This window comes from Scophthalmus maximus, chromosome 2 (genome assembly GCF_022379125.1).
Source record: "Scophthalmus maximus strain ysfricsl-2021 chromosome 2, ASM2237912v1, whole genome shotgun sequence".
In the NCBI taxonomy this organism is placed as follows: Eukaryota; Metazoa; Chordata; class Actinopteri; order Pleuronectiformes; family Scophthalmidae; genus Scophthalmus; species Scophthalmus maximus.
In genome coordinates, this window is record NC_061516.1 from 13,090,468 (window position 1) to 13,110,371 (window position 19,904).

Sequence of the window (19,904 nt, forward strand, 5' to 3'; positions counted from 1 at the left end):
TTTATCACATTATATAACAGATACAACAACAGATTTTCCTTTGGGAAACTGTTCAAAACCCTTTGTGAGAACAACTTTGAACCCCCCTGGCGATGCTGAATTTTCTCCCAATCACAATCAGCGATGTCTCTTCCTCTCCGTTACCCCCGATAGTTTCACAACGACGAAACCACCAAAACTCATTAAAGTAATGAACTCTTTAATTATTTCTCCCATTTAAGAGAAATTACATCCATTAGCAGCTCTCTGAGATCGAGATTGCCCGTGATTTCATTCCCTTAATACAGTGTGTGGCTCACAGGCATCTCTCACTACTCCTATATCAACGTGAGTGCACTTGAAATTGCCAATTTCAAGTTAAGAAAAAAAACAACTATCTTCAGGAAAGTCTGTGAACAAGCTCGATTAAAATACTGTTTTTGCTGTTAGTGATTGTGTCCTGCCTTTGTCTCAATAGTTTGAGGAGGACCGGATCTATCGCCATTTGGAGCCAGCACTAGCTTTCCAGTTGGAGCTCAACCGCATGCGTAATTTTGCGTTAACTGCCATCCCGTGTGCCAACCACAAGATGCACCTATACCTGGGTGCGGCTCGCGTGGAGGTGGGCACAGAGGTCACGGACTACCGCTTCTTTGTGCGAGCCATCATCCGTCACTCTGATCTTGTCACAAAGGTAAGAATACAAAACAACCAGGAACTCTATGATTGATGAACATTTTTTTGGGCCATTTTAGATTCCCCCTACTCATTTTTATTCTCAAAATTGACCTTCCCATACTGTTTGATTTCTCCCTGTTCCCTCACTAGGAGGCCTCTTTTGAGTACCTTCACAATGAGGCCGAGCGTTTGCTGCTGGAGGCCATGGATGAGCTGGAAGTGGCTTTCAACAACACAACTGTGCGAACTGACTGTAACCACATCTTCCTCAACTTTGTCCCCACTGTCATCATGGACCCATCAAAGGTCTGTGGGACAATCCTACACATACTCTTCTCCAAAACACCTTACCCTTGTTAATGACTTGATTTCTCCCTAATCCTCCTGTGCGCAATTCAGATCGAAGAGTCTGTCCGCTCCATGGTCATGCGTTACGGTAGCCGCCTGTGGAAGCTGCGCGTCCTGCAGGCTGAACTGAAAATCAACATCCGCCTGACTCCGACAGGAAAGCAAATCCCCATCCGCCTCTTTCTCACCAATGAATCGGGCTACTACCTGGACATCAGCCTTTACAAGGAGGTCACCGATTCCCGAACGGGACAGGTGGGGCCCAAAGACCGACAGGTGGGGCACTCATACCTCTTCCATCTCATCTGCACATTGTCCACTCGCAGGTAAAGGGCTTCAGCTCCATCCTGGAAAACCTCAACTCAAAGAATACAGTCGGCCTGCCTCTCTTGTAAAGTTAAACATGGAGTGTGTCATTTTTACACAGTAGAATATACAATATTCTTGCTTTTGAGATTTATTGATGAGAAGTGGGGATCTAGTACTGTGCCTTGCCCTTAGCCTGGTGGACAATTAGTTTAGTAATATGTTTCCTCTCACAGCTGATCAGGTAAGTTAGACTTCATCCATTTATCCATCCATCAGAAAGTGAATCTTGAATAGTTACAATCTACATGACCACTAAGGAGTGGGGGGAAAAAAGACCCACACATTTCACCTATTATTTTGCACATGTTGGTTTTTGTCTCATTTTTTTATTTCTGCTGGGTGTAGTTCCATGATAATGATAATGAATGTGAAGAGTGGGGAGATGTCATATTTGTTCTCTATTTTAAGATTCACGACTTTTGCAGCTTAATTTGCTGCAGTCATAACGGTGCCGATTGGAATGTGTTTTGGATGCAGAGGCACTTTTTTAAATCACTTTTTTAAAAACCCAAATATTGGCATTGTTCCACAGTTTCACCCTAACAACTGAAAAACTTTTCCTTTTAATCCCAGTTTTGGCTTTTTGTACAGTAAATACTTCTCAGGTCATATTCGCTCTTTTGTATTGAAAAATAAAACAACATTTTGTACACATTCTGGAGTGACTTCGATGTTTGCTCTGAACATGAATTGCATTATTTTATAATATACTCAAACATTCAATTAATTAATACCTCATTTGTTAGTATTAGTTAATGCTCATAGTTGTCATTATCATCCTCATCATCATTATCTTCATTCCCAAAATCTAATTTTTTTGTTTTTTGTTTGTTTTTTACTTTAATCCCAAAGGTGTCAGAACAGCAGAGAAAATTACTTCCTGTCCTTCTCTGATCAGATCATGTTCCAGGCATATGGGGACAAGCAGGGTCCGCTGCACGGCATGCTCATCAACACGCCCTACGTCACCAAGGACCTGCTGCAGTCTAAGCGCTTCCAGGCACAATCTCTGGGCACCACCTACGTCTACGACTTCCCAGAAATGTTTAGACAGGTATGGTTAAAAAAAAAAAAAAAATTGTGTTTTCTTCTGTAAGGTTCTGCTTACAATAGCTAACTACTTTTATTCTGACTCTTCCTTTACCAGGCTCTGAAAAAGGTTTGGCACTCATGTCAGGCCTTTGCCCACTTGCCCAAATGCCCTCTTCCCTCTGAGCTGCTCACCTTCACAGAGCTGGTTCTGGACGCCCAAGGTCAGCTGGTGCAGATGAACCGACTGCCAGGAGGCAACGAGGTCAGTATTTAGTTATTTTTATTATTTAAATTTTACGCAGGAATACAGATATTAGAAAAATTATATAGTACCCATTTACTTTGACATACCTTTTTCTTTATCTAACAACCAACCCTTTCAAAACTTGCAATTTCCTTTTTACTCTGTAGGTGTCTCTGTGTTTCTTTGGCTGTGTGCTCAAGTACTTGTTCTGTATTGTCAAATGGAAAAACTTACTACATTGAAAGTGCACTGACAAACAATATTTATGTCTAGTGAGTCTGCTTATACCAAATGATAAAATATTGCAGTCCTAATCATAGAACCTCTCACACTTGATCTTATTCTCAGGTTTGAGCAAAGACATTTATCCCCCAAATAAACCCCCCCACAAAAATAAGATTATTTTCTGTATACTATGATACACTAGATATATACAGTTTTTGTATAAAGGTGTCTCTGCTCTGTCCTTCTAGATCGGTATGGTGGCTTGGCGGATGACCCTGCGAACACCAGAGTACCCGGCGGGACGCGAGATCATCGTCATAAGCAACGACATCACCCACAAGATCGGCTCATTCGGGCCCCAGGAGGACGTGTTATTCCTGCGCGCCTCGGAGATGGCCCGAGAGAGCGGCATCCCACGCATCTACATCGCGGCCAACAGCGGCGCCCGCATTGGGCTGGCCGAGGAAATAAGACACATGTTCCACGTGGCCTGGCAGGATACCGCGGACCCATATAAGGTCAGTCAGCCTCGTCTTAGTCACATAGTATTTCATAAACGCAAATATCCTGACACTTTTCTTTTTATCATAATTTGGCTTCTTTTTTTCTGTAATCTCATTTTCTACTTTTTCTTTTCTAGCCTTTCAAAATGTTGACTTCTTTGTTTTCTGCACCAATAACATCACCTGTCATAACTAAGCCATCATTGATCTGTTCCCCCCGCAGGGTTTCAAGTATCTCTACCTCACACCTCAGGATTACAAGAAAGTCTCAGCCCTGAACTCGGTGCACTGCGAACACATAGAGGACGAGGGAGAATCCAGGTACATAATTTTTATTACATATACACACTTAACTTTGAGGAAAATTAATCTTGACGCTGCCGTGGTGTCGGTCAAGTGCGCATGACATGATAATGGTAGTCAGCGACAGAAAGCTGTCCCAAGGTCACGTCTGGCTTACAGTGAATTCAGCTTCGGTGTCGTCATACAGGTACAGGATCACTGACATCATCGGGAAGGATGAAGGGCTGGGTGTGGAGAACCTGAAAGGGTCGGGGATGATAGCCGGAGAGTCCTCTCTGGCTTACGACGAAATCATCACCATGAATCTGGTAAGACTGAAGTGGGCACACTTCACCAACATGCAGTCTCCTCTTCAGCCCCAAGCTAATCTGGTCTCCTCTTTCAAGAGCAAAGTCTTGCTTTGTTCGAGCTTCCATCCACTTACCATGAACAAAAAAAACATTATTGTCCTACAGGTCACATGTCGAGCCATAGGGATCGGGGCCTATCTGGTGAGGCTCGGACAGCGAACCATCCAAGTGGACAACTCTCACATTATTCTTACAGGAGCTGGAGCGCTCAACAAGGTACAAATATCCACATACATTATCTAATACAGAGGTGTTTTTCTGTTCAGTGTGTAGTGTTTTCAAATTGAAAAACACAATGCTGTTGTCTTTGCCGGTCTCCCGTAACACCGAATGAATCATCCCTGAATTCACACAATTAATGCATCTGCATTTTAATGAGCCATTCACCATTAATATTCATTAGTTGGCTGTTAAATTTTTCAGCTAATGTGAGAGGAAGGGCAAACAGATCTGGTGCCTGCACGTAAAAAAAAAATGTTTTTCTCTATAATATTAATCGAAACTGTAGAATTACGTGTTTATACGTAAATATCAAAGCAAAGAAATCAGACAATTGTAAAATGATTCTTTGCTGCTAGTTCCAACTCGTCGATCAGACCCCTTCTCCCGCCTTGCTCTCCTCTGCTAGGATTCCCTTTTCCCAATCCCGGGCCCGCCTGCCACTCATCGTGGAATAATTGAACGCGAAGCATGAAGTTGTATTTGCATAGAAATGGAGTGACACGCCGGAGGCTGCAATGCAGGACACCCATATCATTTGTTTTTAATCAAAAGGAAGTTTTGCTGAGGCAAATTGTTTTCTGAACGCTGTTGATTTTGTGTGCGTGTGTGTGTGTGTGTGTCTTCACGCTTCACTCCCTGCTCTCGTCTCGGTTTCCATTCTCTGTCCTTGTCAGTGCATTAAGATGACTCCATTTCAAATGAGATGACGGATCGCAACATGGCAAATCATGTAAATGGCCCAATAATGGCAAAACGTAGTCCCCGGAATCGCAACGTTTTTTTTTTTCGGGCCCCCGCCACAGACCTGTGTTTGTGCGATTAGCCTCGCAGTAATGGTTACTGACCAGTGTCTACTTTGTGTTGGGTGAGGCATTGCAGCATAGTGTGTCCTGTTTTTATTTAAAAAATCGTACGGATTTCACAGGCGAGAAGTGTGTTAGTTTTTTTTGTGTCCTGCTTCGTTTATCACGTGGTTTCCTGGCTATTAACTGAAACTTAATGGAAAGCAGGAGGCTGCCACCCAGAGATCATCATTTCATTATCTGCTGAAAAGCTCTCATATTTTCATGGGGACTGGATAGTAACTACTCGCGCAAATACCCCAGTGTGCTGTTACATCCAGTTGGCCTCTCGATTTCTCCCTCCCTGTCGTCTCCCTCTGTCCCACCCTCTGCATCCCATCCTCTCCCCTCTCCCTCTCTCTCTCTCTCTGCTGTGGAATCTTAATGAAGCCGGCGGTGGCCGAAGGCACTGGGATTTTGTGTATGTCAAGGTGATTGCAATGTTTCTTGGGCCCGCAGGCTTCCCTGACAGCTTTAGGAGAGTCCGCTAGATTTGTAGCCAGATACATAAACATTTAATGGTAATAAAGAAAGTAAATGATGGCGGAAAAGTTGAGAGCGGAGGGTAGGGTTTGAGCTTTTCTCTTGATTTTTTTAATGGAGTCATGTCAGGGGCCGCGCCACCTGTTCTAAAGCTGCTTGTGAAAATAGGTGGGCAGGGAGAGGGGATTTTATGGCGTCGGGTTGGCAGTTTTGTGGGCAAAAAAAATGTTCAGCACCTTCCATGTCACCGTTACACAGTAGCCTCTGTCAGTAATGATAAAAGTGATAGAATAGACCCATTAACACGGACTGCGAGTCAGTACAGAGCCAGCTGCTAGAATGTGAGCGAATTGAGATTTTTTGTTTTTGTTTTTGAGAAAAGGCATGTGTTAAATAACACAGCAAACACTGCTGATCGCCTGTATTGACAAGGCAGTGGAGCCATTTTAACGCAGGCTCCCAGCTACAATTGCAACTAACGATTATTATCATTGTGGATTAATCTGTCGATCAAACGACTAGTTGTCTGGTCCACAAAATCGTGTTTCCCAAAACCTCAAGATGATGTTTTGTTTTTGTCCACACACCAGAGATATTTAGTTTACTGTCACAGAGGAGCAAAGAAACTATAAACTATTCACATTTAAGAAGCTGAAATCAACCCCCCCCCCCACCATAAAATTAATCGATAATCAGAATAGCTTCAGAATAGCTGGCGATTCATTTAGTAGTCGATTGGCTGTTGGAGCTCTAGTCCCAGCTGGTATGTGACACATCTGCCCGGTGACCACTCCTCACGTAGTCAGCCAGGGTTGCGCGACTTTTAATGCTAGATTAAGTCTGTCGGCCAGAGGGAGGCGACTTTCAAAGGCTAAATCTTCCCATAATTCAATCGGGCAGAAAACTGCTGCTCCGAGTTTCAAGAGCAGCACCACTGCAACGGTTTGCTGCTGTGTTACTTAAGTTTGTTTTAAACATGAAAACCTCTTCTTCTTCTTCTTCTTTTTTTTAAGCCAGAGCTGAATGTCGGACAGTCTGACATTTCAACACTTTTTTCCCTTTTTCATACGACAGGTGCTGGGCAGAGAAGTGTACACATCGAACAACCAGCTTGGTGGGATTCAGATCATGCACAACAACGGTGTGACCCACTCCACCGTTTGTGACGACTTTGAGGGAGTCTTCAATATCCTGCAATGGCTCTCCTACATGCCCAAGGTAAAACCAGCGGTTGATTGGCATAAGATGCTTCATCCTGAATTCATGCAAATTAACTTCTCCTCATGTTTAGAGCTAGGGTTTTTTTTGTCAAATAAATTGATAAATAAACTAAATCTTTGCTCCAGTGTAAATCTAGTTCAGTGCCCATCCTCAGCTCCAAGGATTCCATAGATCGGCCAGTGGAGTTTGTTCCAACCAAGGCTCCGTATGACCCTCGCTGGATGTTGGCAGGACGTCCCAGCCAGAGTGAGTGGCTGTTCTTTTATCAGTTGATCACTTATTAAACGCAAGCCAATCACTCTACTGCTGAAGGTACGATAGGATCAAGATGGGACCAAAGTGGATGCAGTGTGTTTTACACTGCGGGTCAGGACCGAGCAGGTTCCACATCGGTGTAATTACAGCACACGACAGCAAAGACACTGGTAGAATTCGCGTGGGAGGCCGGTCTACCTCTCTGGTAGTGATGAGTGGCGAAGGTTTAATTGAGTGGTAACCTCCTCGGCTGGGCATGTAGTGAAAGAGCTGAGCGAGCCTCCTTATACGGTCATCCATCATGGTTGCTGCCAAGATTACACAGTCAGAGGGAAAGAAAAGAAAAAAATACATCACGTGCATGCAGAATAAAGCCATTAATGTGATAATGTTTTAACTCCAACTGCCAGTAACTAAATCCACCTTCTTCCCTGCTTCAACTCTTCTTCACTCATCTCTGTATATAAAGCTCCAAAAGGTTCCTGGCAGAGTGGCTTCTTTGACCACGGCTCCTTCATGGAGATCATGCAGCCGTGGGCCCAGAGTGTGGTGGTCGGCAGAGCCCGGTGAGAGTCCCAACAAAAACGCTAAACGCAGATAACACGCTGCCTAATATTCTACCATGGATAGTGCTCCTGCTGTTCTAAAGTGTAGTGAAGGTATTTTGTAGATGTCTGTGCTGAAAGGCCTCTCTCCTCAGACTTGGTGGGATACCTACTGGAGTCGTTGCTGTGGAAACCAGATCGGTGGAGCTGACGATCCCAGCTGATCCGGCCAATTTGGACTCGGAGGCGAAGGTAATGGCTCTGTAAATGCATGTGCTCAAGACCGAACTGGCATTTTCAGGCACTGATGATGCAGATTTTTTTTTTCTGATTTGTGCTTTTAGATCATCCAGCAGGCAGGACAGGTGTGGTTCCCAGACTCTGCTTTCAAAACAGCCCAAGCCATCAAGGACCTGAACCGAGAGGGCCTGCCACTCATGGTGTTTGCCAACTGGAGGGGCTTTTCTGGAGGAATGAAAGGTGCTGGACCTCTCCTTCCGTTGTTACGAGTCAGCCTGGGTTCAACGCCAATTTCGCAGTCTCATTTGAAAATGTTCCTCCTCAGATATGTACGACCAGGTTTTGAAGTTCGGGGCCTACATCGTGGACGGGCTGAGGGAATACAAGCAGCCGGTACTGGTTTATATTCCACCTCAGGCTGAGCTGAGAGGAGGCTCCTGGGTGGTCATAGATCCCACCATCAACCCCCGTCACATGGAGATGTACGCCGACAAGGACAGCCGGTGGGTTGGATGAAAAAAAAAAAGGGAGATTATGAATCTTCTTTATCCACCAGGCTTTTTAGCTCAACAAAATCATTCTTCCATCATTTAGAGGTGGAGTGTTGGAGCCTGAGGGAACAGTGGAGATCAAGTTTAGGAAGAAGGACCTGGTGAAGACCATGAGAAGAGTAGATCCGGTCTACATGGGCTTGGCTGAAAGACTGGGTGAGTTCTCCTTTTTTTTAACCCCTCCTTGGCCTTGTTCTCATTTGTAGTCGTTCTCCCTGCCATCCCGTTTTAGCACAGGGCCGTGTATCAGGTGGGAGCATGTGTGCTTTCACTGCCGTCCTTTATTTGGTGTTGATTGTATCATCTTCGCCGCAGTCCCCCCAGGAGATGTGTCAATCACGGCTTGCTCGGATCAATCACTGGCTCTCCTGTCACTCCCGAGCAGGCTATTGATTTTACTCGGGGCTCAGAGGAACTTTGGTCCGTTGCAGCGTTGTGGGAGGGGAGGGGCAGTGTTGATGCTTTGGGCAAACCGGTGGAATGGAGGTTTACTGGGGAAGGGGTTTGAGAGCTTGCAGATTGGAATTGACAAAAAATCCGTCTTCGGTGACAGCGACTAGTGGTTTCGCTGTTCGCAGCAGTTAATTCACAGCTGCAGGTAGACGTTGGCCAAGCCTAGGCCTGCCATGTAAAGGTTTCTTCCCTGTCAGATTTCAGCAAATGTTTCAGTTTTGCCGATGTCTTTTTATGATATTTGTTTTGAAACTCCCAACAGGAACCCCAGAGCTGAGCACCCCTGATCGCAAAGAGCTTGAGACCAAGCTAAAGGAGCGTGAGGAGTTTCTGCTGCCTATCTACCACCAAGTGGCTGTGCAGTTTGCGGACCTCCATGACACCCCAGGTCGCATGCAAGAGAAGGGTGTAATCACAGTAAGAGCTCATCCTTTTTTTCCCCTTCTCTCTTCCTTTAAAAAAAATAAATTATATATATATATATATACATATACATATATATATATATATATATATATATACTGTCTTGTGATCATGTATTGCTACAGTATGAATGTACAGTGTGTGAATAACCTGAAAAGCCCACAGGGAAGTATCAGTCTAGCTGCTGCTGGGCCTGCACCTGCCTGGTGAATAATGTTTGGTCTCACCAAGCTGCTGAGACTCGTCCTCATAATTATCTTCTGATGACCCTGGTCAATCACCTTAGCAACCGCAGAGCAGCCTCAGGCAGGCCCCATCACACGCTGTGCCTCCCCAGTCCCATCTTTCACTTACAAACACACACATACACACACACACACACTCGCTTTGATCACATGACCACATGGGTGTTTCACGGATGGATGGTAGTCTGGGAGCTTTTTTTTTTTTCTATACACACAAATGGACTGATGTGTATGTTCACCTTAAGTTTATCAGCAGAGAAATCTGTGTTATCGAGCGACATCCTCAGATCTTCAGTCTTCTGTGATAATTAGATTCAATTCACTTTTATATGTATAGCGCCAAATCATATACATACATTAGCTCAAGGCACTGTACATGGTACGGTTGAGACCTCACAATATTACAGAGAAAACCAAAAGTTCCCACAATGAGCAAGCACTCGTGTTATTCTTAAATTTACAGAATTAAAATCCACCAACAGATTATCATTTCATTGAGTTAGTCCTTTAAGCCGAGTCTGGTTTCTCTCTAAATGCGATCTTTTACAGCCTGAGACTGTGTAACTAGTGTTTGAGAAGATAAACTGATGTTGATCATTAGGATATTAAATTGTACAAGCTACTGTACTGTATAAACAGCTAACATAGCTGCTTGTATTTCGCCTTCCCCAGGATATCCTGGAATGGCAGACGTCCCGTCAGTTCTTCTACTGGCGTCTGCGTCGTCTGCTGCTCGAGGACACGGTGAAGAGGAAGATCCAAGCGGCCAATGGCGAGCTGACAGACGGCCAGATCCAGGCCATGCTGCGACGCTGGTTTGTGGAGGCCGAGGGGGCCGTCAAGGTAAAACCCACCATGCCGGTTTGTTCAATCGTTTTTTTTCTTCTTCGATAACTAGAGCGGAAGCTGTAGAAATAATTGGCACCTCGTTCAATTTGTGCGTTTTGTGAACTCAACGTTAACTTTGAGGACTTTAAAAGAGATTTTACATTTAATATCAACACACATGGTGAGTGAGGGTGATGGTGAAATATTCATTATTTATTGTGTTATTTCATTGTTGCTGCTTGTCTTATGATTTATTCAGCTTGGCTGTAATTTACAGTTATGGATACAGTAAATGTTCGTCAAACTAATTGGATTTGCAGCTTTACCTCTTTAATGTCCTTTGTTAAATTACTACAAACAGAAGTCAGTTATTGCAGCTTTATTTCAGTGAGATTTTAAAAAAAGAGGCAAATTACCATAAATCACTTGAATTATTATAAAGTGTTCTTAAGCCAAGAGACTAAATGACCATAGAGAAGCAGAGTATTAGTTCTGTAGTATACTGTTCCTCCAAAGCTATTTTTAGATTTCATAGAGTATCTACTCGTATTCCAAGTCATCATTAAATCCATTCTTTTATTTTTAATGAGTAATCGAGTGACCCTTAGTTAGTGTGTTTTCTCTTAATCCAGTGATAAATGGCTCATTCTGAACTCAAATCTGAGCCTTTCGTGTTCCCGTAAAAGGGGGAGTGTGTGTGGATGCACTCAAGTAAACACCTTCTTAGCCCCAAGGAATGATTACAGAGGGTGTTTTTTTTTTTAATCTTCACACTCCCATTCCCTTATCCCACAAGGTGTGCCAGTTAAAAACAGTCATGACAACTCTTTTTAAATGCCCGTGATTAAGATAAACTGGTAGTTACTGAAAGTAAACATCCCTCCGAGATGCATACATGCGGTTCCTTCGGGCCCAGTCTCGGGGCCCGGAGGAACAGGGGGCGACAGGAGCCGGCCCCAGAGCTGGAGATCTCCTAAGAGGTGGCCCTTCTTGTAAGCTAATATAATATCCCAATCAGGACTGGCCGTCTTAAGCCACAATTAATCAAAGCGCTGGCACAAGCAGATATGGAGAGCAACACACTGTTTCTTAATTAAAAGCAAACAGATTAAAAATGATTAATAACGGCATTAAATGTTCTCGTGGACCTCTAGCAGGACTGCTCATAAGAAAAAGAAGAAAAAAAAGGCAAGAGCCCATTAAACCCCTCCACCCCCAAATCTTTGCTAAGCCCTCCAGCCCGGCTTTGTTTGGAATCGGAGATGCCAGCTCTCATGAATACTAATTTTTCCCATCAGGTCCAGTCAACAAAGCATCAGGCCCCCACTTTGTGCCTGTCCATCTCTTTTGTTGTTTTTTATTTATTTGTTGATTCATAAATATTTGGTCCATTTCCAGTACATAATATATTAATGCAAGGTTTAAATGTTTCCTGTTTGTTTTTTGGGGGTTTTATTTTTCTCCAGGTCACATTTGTTTACACCCAAACTGTATGAATAGATTGGATTTCTCGGCTTTATTTGTCCATCTCCTCTACTTTAATGCTTCCTCCCTGCATTTTTTAGGCCTACCTGTGGGATACCAACGAAGAGGTGGTGGGATGGCTGGAGAGGCATTTGGCCGAAGAAGAGGGCGCAAGGTCCGTCATCGACGAGAACATCAAGTACATCCGCCGCGATCACATCCTCAAGCAGATTCGCAGGTAATAATTCCAACCAAGCAACTGATTTTCACCCGTCTTGACAAAATCATGTGAAACCCTGCACTCCCTGCACAATGTTGATGTTGATTTCTTTTCTCTTTTTTTTTTCCAGCCTTGTTCAAGCCAATCCAGAGGTTGCCATGGATTCCATTGTGCACATGACCCAGCACATCTCACCCACGCAGCGGGCCGAGGTCGTCCGCATTCTGTCCACCATGGAGACGTCAGCCTCCTCCTAGTTGGGAGCCTGGCCACTAACCCCCCACCCTCCCTCCCTCCCTCCCTCCCTCCCTCCCTCCCTCCATCCCTGCCTGGCTGAATCACAGCACGGGCCACGACCACAGCCAGAGGAGCGGTTCAGCCACTCCCGCTCCCGACTGAGGCCCTGTGCTGGAAAGTCAGGCTGGAGGAGCCAACGTGACGGCCCCTGGCTGCTGCCAGGTCAATGATGAACCGTTGGCAATGATTCTCACTAAGCAGGAGTTCACATGACTGACATGATTCATAACATTTTGTAGATTGTCTTACATGTATGCCGGTGTGTAGATAAATCCATGTATTTTCTATTTAAGTGCAATTGAAAGACAACTAAAGAAATATCTAGCGACTAATATAACATTGTTTGCAGTTTACACATTTTCGGCGCAAATGGATGTTAAATGCTTCCACGATAATCAAGTCACCTCCGCGCTTTTGAACTGGAGGCGTGTGCAACGATAAATGTCGAAAGTTGTCGTATTGAAAAAATTCACCTTGGTTTGTGACATATGCTTGTTAAAGATTCGCAAGTGTTTTGATGACCAGCTCGACAATGAAGACACGTTACTAGGGGGCATTGGCAAGAAAAATAAGGTTTTTTTAAACACTTCGTTACTGAACAAAGCTGGGGAACACTATTAACACATTTGGACAGAGGAGCCCAGCAGGGGAGCAGGGGCAAGGTCCCATTTAGACCCCGACTGTTTCACAGTTTCCCTGCAGTGAGCAATGGGCAGCTCGCCTCACGACAAAACACACAGCTGTCCCTTCTGTTCGACCTCACACACAGTACGCACACACGCACACGCACACACACTGTTTTACGTGCACTTTACTGACAACTGTTCCCGCACACAGCACCCAGAATCGAGCCTGCAGTTTCTACTGTTGCATCTATCATACGGGTGTAAACACACACACACACACACACACACAAACACACACACACACACACACAGACACACACACACACACACACACACACACACACAAACACACACACACACACACACACACACACACACACACAGTGATGCAAACAGTGGTACACAGTGGAGAAGAGTTTGAATGGGAATTAATTTAATAATGGTACTACACAGAGTGGATAATATTAGTGGATAGTTGGGTTTTTTTAAATAGTCTTTTCACGTTTTTTTTTGTGTTTCCAATTTTTTCTAACTAAAAATATTTTTGAATGACTGGACTTCCGTTGTATGTTACAAGTCAGACATGGTTATCTAATTTTACTGTGATCCACATTAACTGTTTCTATTTAAAGATTGTTGTACCTTTTGTTTAAATGTTACTTATTTTTATTATTAATTTTTGAATTAGAGAACGTAACACAAGCAAAGCGGCACCGTCGTCATCGTCGAATTCAATTCAGTCGATCACTGTTGTCGTTATGTTCTGCTGAGAAAAGCGATGCCGGCAATGTGAAATGGCTTCTCGGCCAATGCTTTACCCTTGAATGTGCCTATGTTGACGTGCGAGTCCAGTTGCTTCATAAGTAACTGCTCGTTTGCCACACATGGATGGAGAAGACTTTACAATGACGAGCTCGAAATGTGTCTGCAAATTTAATAAAGCTTACCCAACTTAGTTTGAAGTGTGTTTGTGCCAAAAACAATATGGAGAAAAACTAAATTTTACAATCTATGCTTTTGAATCATGAACAAACTATGCAAGTGGGTTCAACCAAATTTAAATGTCCTCGAATTTGAAGTAATTTAATTTGTCGGTTATTTCCTATATATTGATGATCCTCGAGACAGATAGTCGCATCACTGGGAACCGCAGTAATTCGAGCAGTCAGAGCAAAGTCTATTACTCTGGGGAGACATTTCCTGATTACTGGAAAAATGATAGTCTTCCGATTTACTCAATCCACAGATGATTAAAGTGGCGTTTTCTTCCTGGCTTTTAGACTTCAACAGTCTTAGGAAGGATGAAATAGATCAAACAAATATTGAGGGATCTATCTCATCCTTATTTTCTTTTTTTTTTGTCTTCATTCACATCATCCCCCTTGGCTCTGTCAACTCTATTACCATCCCACCAACAAATATGTAAGACAAATTGAGTTGCAAGCACCCAATACCCACCACAATTATACGAGGCCCAATAAGAAAATGAGTCATTTGGTGGTATAATTGGAAATGTGCCTTGCTTGGTCTCCCGCTGTCCCGGAGGGTTTTGCTCATTTGTGGTGGCATGCTAGGCTGGCTAATTCTTCTTTTAATCACCGACAAACTGCAGAATCAGGTTGGTCCTCGACCACTGAAGTGGAGCGGAGAGCTTTGGTAGAGTGCAACTTGAGAGAAACCGCTTCCTGTCCTTACTCAAGTTCACGATTCTTGAATTAAAATGACCAAAAAAAAGGGTCTAATGAAATACAAAAAAATGTCTTGGAAATACAGTAAATGTAACAATAAAATCAATCTGATATTACATTTATATATATTTTTTTACATTCCAGCTAGCAAATCCCAGTGACGGCTGGCATCAGACAGAGCTGTGACAAAAATGGAAGAGGGCACAGCAATAAATATTAATAGGGAAAAAAGGGGGCGGGGGGGACACAACATCAGATCTGTGATGAGATTGAAATGGAGGCATTAAGATAGAGGGGAGACTCAATCATGCGTCCGAGGCGCACCATAATTCCACATTCATGTGTCTCAGTGACTTGACGGCACTTGAGAGACAATGCCTGTGACCCAGTTGCAGGATTCCAATTAGCGGGGTGTATGCAACAGTTGAGATGAGGAGCGAACAGGGTCTTTACAGAGCCCCAGGGCTGTCTGATTACTGCCTGAAAACAAGAGTCTTTTGGCCGTGACAAAGAGGAGAGCATCACAGAGGGAGTGCCAGGCCCCAGCTGTCCTCCTCCTCCTCCTCCTCCTCTGCAGGCTGGGGATTCTGAAGAGCTCATCTCTTCTCCGCCCGTCCCCCTGCCTCTTCACGGCTCGGTCGTACTGTCAAGAAGGTATGGAAGCACGGTCAGAGTAAGGCACTTTTCAATTGGGTCTTCTTGTGTCTCTTAATGTCGGCAGACTCTTTGCTCCCAATCGGTGACGCAAACTGATGAGCGCCAGGTCATGGACCTGCATCTGTTACCTACGGGTAACTTTACATGCAGCAAGCCTGTTTTTGTACATGAACACATTTGTGGCCCTGATATAACTACCGTCAAAATATGTAGAGTTTTTTTTCCTTTTAATCATGGTTGAGTTCCTTTTCATTCACCAGTCGCAGCAACGCCTTCACTTAAAATGAAGATTTGTTCCTTTTATTTGTGTTTATGTCCGCCACAACTGGTGATTAACTTATTGAATACCTTAATTGAAACTGATTAAGTCAAAACATTCACAGGAATTAGTGAAAGGCCATGAATCAGAAGTTTGCATCAGAAGTAGTTGTTAAGGATTGGTGAATCGGACCGTGAGGGTGGAGGTGGCTCAGTTAAAAGCACACCGGACTTCAATTTGTCTAATCACTCCCCAGGTTAAAAAAGTGAAGAAGCTTCCAGAGGGGAAGAGGGAGACCAAGGACAAGAGCAGTGTGACAGAGGCCGGGCGGTGTCGCACTGCAGTTCAGTTGAAGTATGCTTTGAGTTGTGTTCTTTATAAAAGAGTTACCGGTGAGCGCGGCTGTTGTTCCATCTCTGGTGGTGTTGGGCGCCTTCCAAACATCCTCGTCACCCAACACACACCAGAACCACAGGCCTTTCAACCCGGGGAGTGGTTGGTCAGCTTGCACGTCACGTGACTCATGTAGACTTCAGATAGTTCCCGGTAAGTTCTTGGCGCACAATTGGTATCCATTATTCAGAGCGACAGAACTGCAAATTTTGGTGTTTAGTAGTCAACAATTTACAATATAGCTGACCGACATGCCTATGTAGATACTCTATGTAGTTAGTCAATAGGTTTCTTTAAACCAATTTTTTTTTTTTATAAATTGATTTGGATATAATCCACCAACATGCTTTCAAGCGCATGTTGATTTGATTCAGATGTGCTGATAATATACGATCGGATTATTTAAACTAGGGACCCCGATCCAATATTCGACATCGGTATCAGGGCAATATTGGCCAAACTGACTGGATTGGATGTTGGAAGAAAATAAAAAGTGAAATCCGATCCGATACATTACAGTTAACATACCAAATAAATGCCTATTTGCATATCTGCTAAGCCTTGAACGACATTCCGGCATCATATCTTTGTGTTAATTTATCATTTAATCAACAGTTTACAGTTCAATTTGTGTTTGCTTGTTTCAACAGTGCTGACCATACCGACTTGTGGCACGTGAGCCAGGGGCCCGCTTGAGAGTTTGAAAAACTGCACACGACGACATGCTCTAGTTTGTCTGACAGTTGAGTAAGAGGCTTTAGATGGCTAGGTTAAGCAGAGTGCATTCTGAACAATGCATTTATAATGTTTTATGCTACGAGTGGGGACAAGATTGGAATCAGATTAGTAACGGATCGGTATTGGCAGATACTCAAATTTGCAGGAATCGGTATCGGATCGTACACAAAAAAGTGGTATCGTCCCATCCCTAATTAAAACGTCTTACCCTTCATGAATGCACCACAGACAGTCCATTGATCCATACTGCTGCTGCTCACTTCCGGGAACGATTGAGAGGCTCCATAATCCGCCATTGCTGGAAAAATAAGGTCCATTGGAGTGCAGGTCAGGCTTTCGGGATTTATGATGCTTGATAGACCTAATTTATGGCGGGCAATTTTCATCAACAGATCAAAAGTAAAAGTAAATGATGTATTGTGTCTTTCATGCAAGGGAGGCCAGCCTGCGGAGTTCAAGTCAGAAGCAGTGAATCTCTCCAGGGGCACGGAGGCCGCCCTGTCAGCCCGCTGCATGAGAGGCTCAATCTCCGATCCACGTCTGAAAATGTGCCACGAGGGTCAAAGATTACAGCATCCCGTGATTATCGCCACATAATGCATTCATTCTCATTGTGCCGGAGCTCAGCAAACAGTGGCTGAGGACTAACTGGATGACGGAGAGGAGGGAGGATACACAAAGAACGAGAACCGTGTGTTGACAGAAGACGGAGAAGGCAACAGAACAAGACAAAGGTCTGAGGTAAGGACCGTCTTTACCAACTAAATATTTGAATCATGACTTTTCTATGGTTTGAATGAAAAGACCCACAAAGTGCCTCATCACATGCTGTCTGCAGTCTGTTGTTCATCCTCAGTGGTAAAATCAATATTATGCTTAAGCCGAGTGCACAGTTGCTATTTGTCCCTAATGCTGCTGCTCATGCACTTCACTGTAAATTTGTCTCAGATAATAGCATAAGAGAAATATAGCTTTGCCCGATATGAATAATGATACACAAATAGCTCCCTGTAACTGTGCCTTTGCAGACCAGGTGAATCTGCTCCTCGTACCATGCAGCCAATCCTCCCCTCCCCTCACATCCCCCCTCCCTCCCACCCCTGGCCCGACATTAACATTCATGGAGTCACTGGAGTGTGGCGAGCCGCGTACATCACGCCGCCGACAAGATGCAAGGAAAGAGAGGAGAGGGTGAGGGAGGATGGGGGTCCTCTGCGCAGAGCCACTGAAGGAATGGCTGGGGTGGGGCCTGGTGGGGAAGGTTGCTCAATATGGGATTGTGGGAAAGGTCAGCCACCAAGGTGTCACATCGCTATAGTCATACATCACAATTATTACTGTAGGTCATTGACTGTTATGGAAATCATGAGAGCGGGTCCCTGTGTAATGCTGGAAGAGTGGGCGAGAACGGGGCTGGCGAGAAGTCCCTGTCAACCGCTACTGTATCTCTCAGTAAATGTCATATATAGCCGTGCTGGCAGCATATGGCTTTATGAGTGGTAAAGTCAGTCTGTTGGTTCACCACTCTGGTCCAGACTGAAATATGTGCCTGTAACTATTAGATGGCTTTCTACTGCATTACCGCCGACTGTACATTCATTCATGCTCCCCAGAGGATGAATCCCTCTGACTTCGGTCATTCCCTGATCTTTCCTCTGCCGATTTTTTTTTTATCTCACTAGCTCTGACAACATTGGACAATTAATGCGACATTTGTTATAGACATCCATGGTCTCCAGGTGGACGGAGGGACATTACTTGAGCCCCAGACCTTTTAGCTTGCACCATGATCAGGTCAAACACAAAACCGAACCACCCTGCCGGTGCTAATTGGCAAATGATGGCATACTAGCATGCAAAACTAAGATGGTGAGAGAAAAACCATGCCCTCTACACATCAATACTGTGGGTGTGAGCATATTAACATGCTGATGGCGCGTGGAGGAGCACAAGTTTCTTGAGATTTTCACCTGCTGGTATACGAGGACCAGTGGACACGTGTGGTGAATACACGTGTTCCAATGTGGTCACCATCACCTCCTCTTCTGAAAGCAGGGATGGTGGACTCCTGCAGCTGGTGGTGCTAGTATATGAGTTTCAAATAGAGCAACCAAAGTATCAAAAAGTACATGCATGTCGCAGTGCGCTGTACACTCATTATGAGTTACAGTTTGCTGACTAAAAAGGAGTTGAGCTGAAAGCAAACATCAGTCCAGCCCGTGGCCCATTTTGAGCGGGAGCGCCACATTGAAATTCATACATCACAGGCATGGCAGTGGAGCGTTGAACGCCGACTCCCCACGGAACTGTCGGTTTACTGCTTCTCATCGGGGCCCGTGGAATGGCTGGATTTGTGACCAGCATCCTCTGGCTCTGAAGGACAAAGGCAACCGACCAGGGAAATCATCGGGCCCGACAACAAAGCAAGGTCTCACCGAACCGCGTTGGTGTCCAACATTTAACGCTGATAAAGATGGTCGGAGGAAGCGTCAACCTTCCTGCGTGTCATTTCTCTGTAGTGTTCCTACTACAATATACGGTATATATCTATCTATATATATAGATAGATATATATGGAAAATGTGTAGGTTTGTTCAGGAACAGAAAGACCTCTTCATGCCACCATCACATGATGTTTCAAAGCAATGTTGTGCACGTTATTCTTTACGTCCTTTCTGTTTACTAAAGCACGCTGATGTTCTGTCCAAAGCTAGATCAAAAATTCTTGATTTCTTGTACTTGTAGATATATTTCTAATGCTCATTATCTCTTCTTAGGTCATCATCAACGAAACTGGCTGTTTGTTAATGAACAACACAGGTGTTGACTGGTTACTGTCTCTTCACTTCCGAATCCTCACAACGCCGAGCTTCGCCAGGGGAACAGATGAAGATGCCAGAATAACGTTAAGTATGTGAGTATGTTCCTTATGCCCTCTTTAAGAAAAAATGAACAGCAAATGAAACGCTGATCAAAATGTTGACGAGCATATCTGCGCCAGCCTTTGTGAGAGAATGACTGGTCAATGTCTACAACGCGCAGAAATCTTCTCAGCACTCGGCCTTGCAGATTAAGCACTGCGGGAGAAGGAAGTGGGCGGGGAACTCTTATGATTCTGTCCTCTTCAACTTTAATCAAAAGTACACTGACATGCTGCAGCCCCACCCCCCACCCCCTTCTCTTTCATAATAATGGGCCGCTAAAAATTCAGGAGGCAGGCTCC

General features: G+C 44.3%; 1 protein-coding gene across 6 annotated transcripts in view; it reads left to right on the forward strand.

Annotated features, from left to right (window-relative positions):
* The window catches only part of acaca (acetyl-CoA carboxylase alpha), a 33,412-nt gene extending 19,511 nt beyond the window's left edge, over positions 1-13,901 (forward strand). For 5 of the 6 annotated variants that reach the window (XM_035625110.2, XM_047328558.1, XM_047328559.1 and 2 more), the window contains 20 exons: positions 458-673; positions 808-963; positions 1,057-1,281; positions 2,273-2,428; positions 2,522-2,668; positions 3,124-3,393; positions 3,602-3,699; positions 3,869-3,989; positions 4,137-4,247; positions 6,653-6,796; positions 6,925-7,045; positions 7,524-7,620; positions 7,755-7,851; positions 7,944-8,079; positions 8,165-8,342; positions 8,434-8,546; positions 9,106-9,260; positions 10,184-10,354; positions 11,905-12,041; positions 12,154-13,901. In XM_035625110.2, the coding sequence (XP_035481003.1) occupies positions 458-673; positions 808-963; positions 1,057-1,281; positions 2,273-2,428; positions 2,522-2,668; positions 3,124-3,393; positions 3,602-3,699; positions 3,869-3,989; positions 4,137-4,247; positions 6,653-6,796; positions 6,925-7,045; positions 7,524-7,620; positions 7,755-7,851; positions 7,944-8,079; positions 8,165-8,342; positions 8,434-8,546; positions 9,106-9,260; positions 10,184-10,354; positions 11,905-12,041; positions 12,154-12,280 (2,976 nt within the window). In that variant the 3' untranslated portion in view covers positions 12,281-13,901. Of the gene's footprint in view, positions 1-457; positions 674-807; positions 964-1,056; positions 1,282-2,272; positions 2,429-2,521; positions 2,669-3,123; positions 3,394-3,601; positions 3,700-3,868; positions 3,990-4,136; positions 4,248-6,652; positions 6,797-6,924; positions 7,046-7,523; positions 7,621-7,754; positions 7,852-7,943; positions 8,080-8,164; positions 8,343-8,433; positions 8,547-9,105; positions 9,261-10,183; positions 10,355-11,904; positions 12,046-12,153 lie in introns of those variants that run through there. The other variant, XM_047328573.1, reaches the window with a different exon arrangement.
* The last annotated feature ends 6,003 nt before the right edge of the window (positions 13,902-19,904 follow it).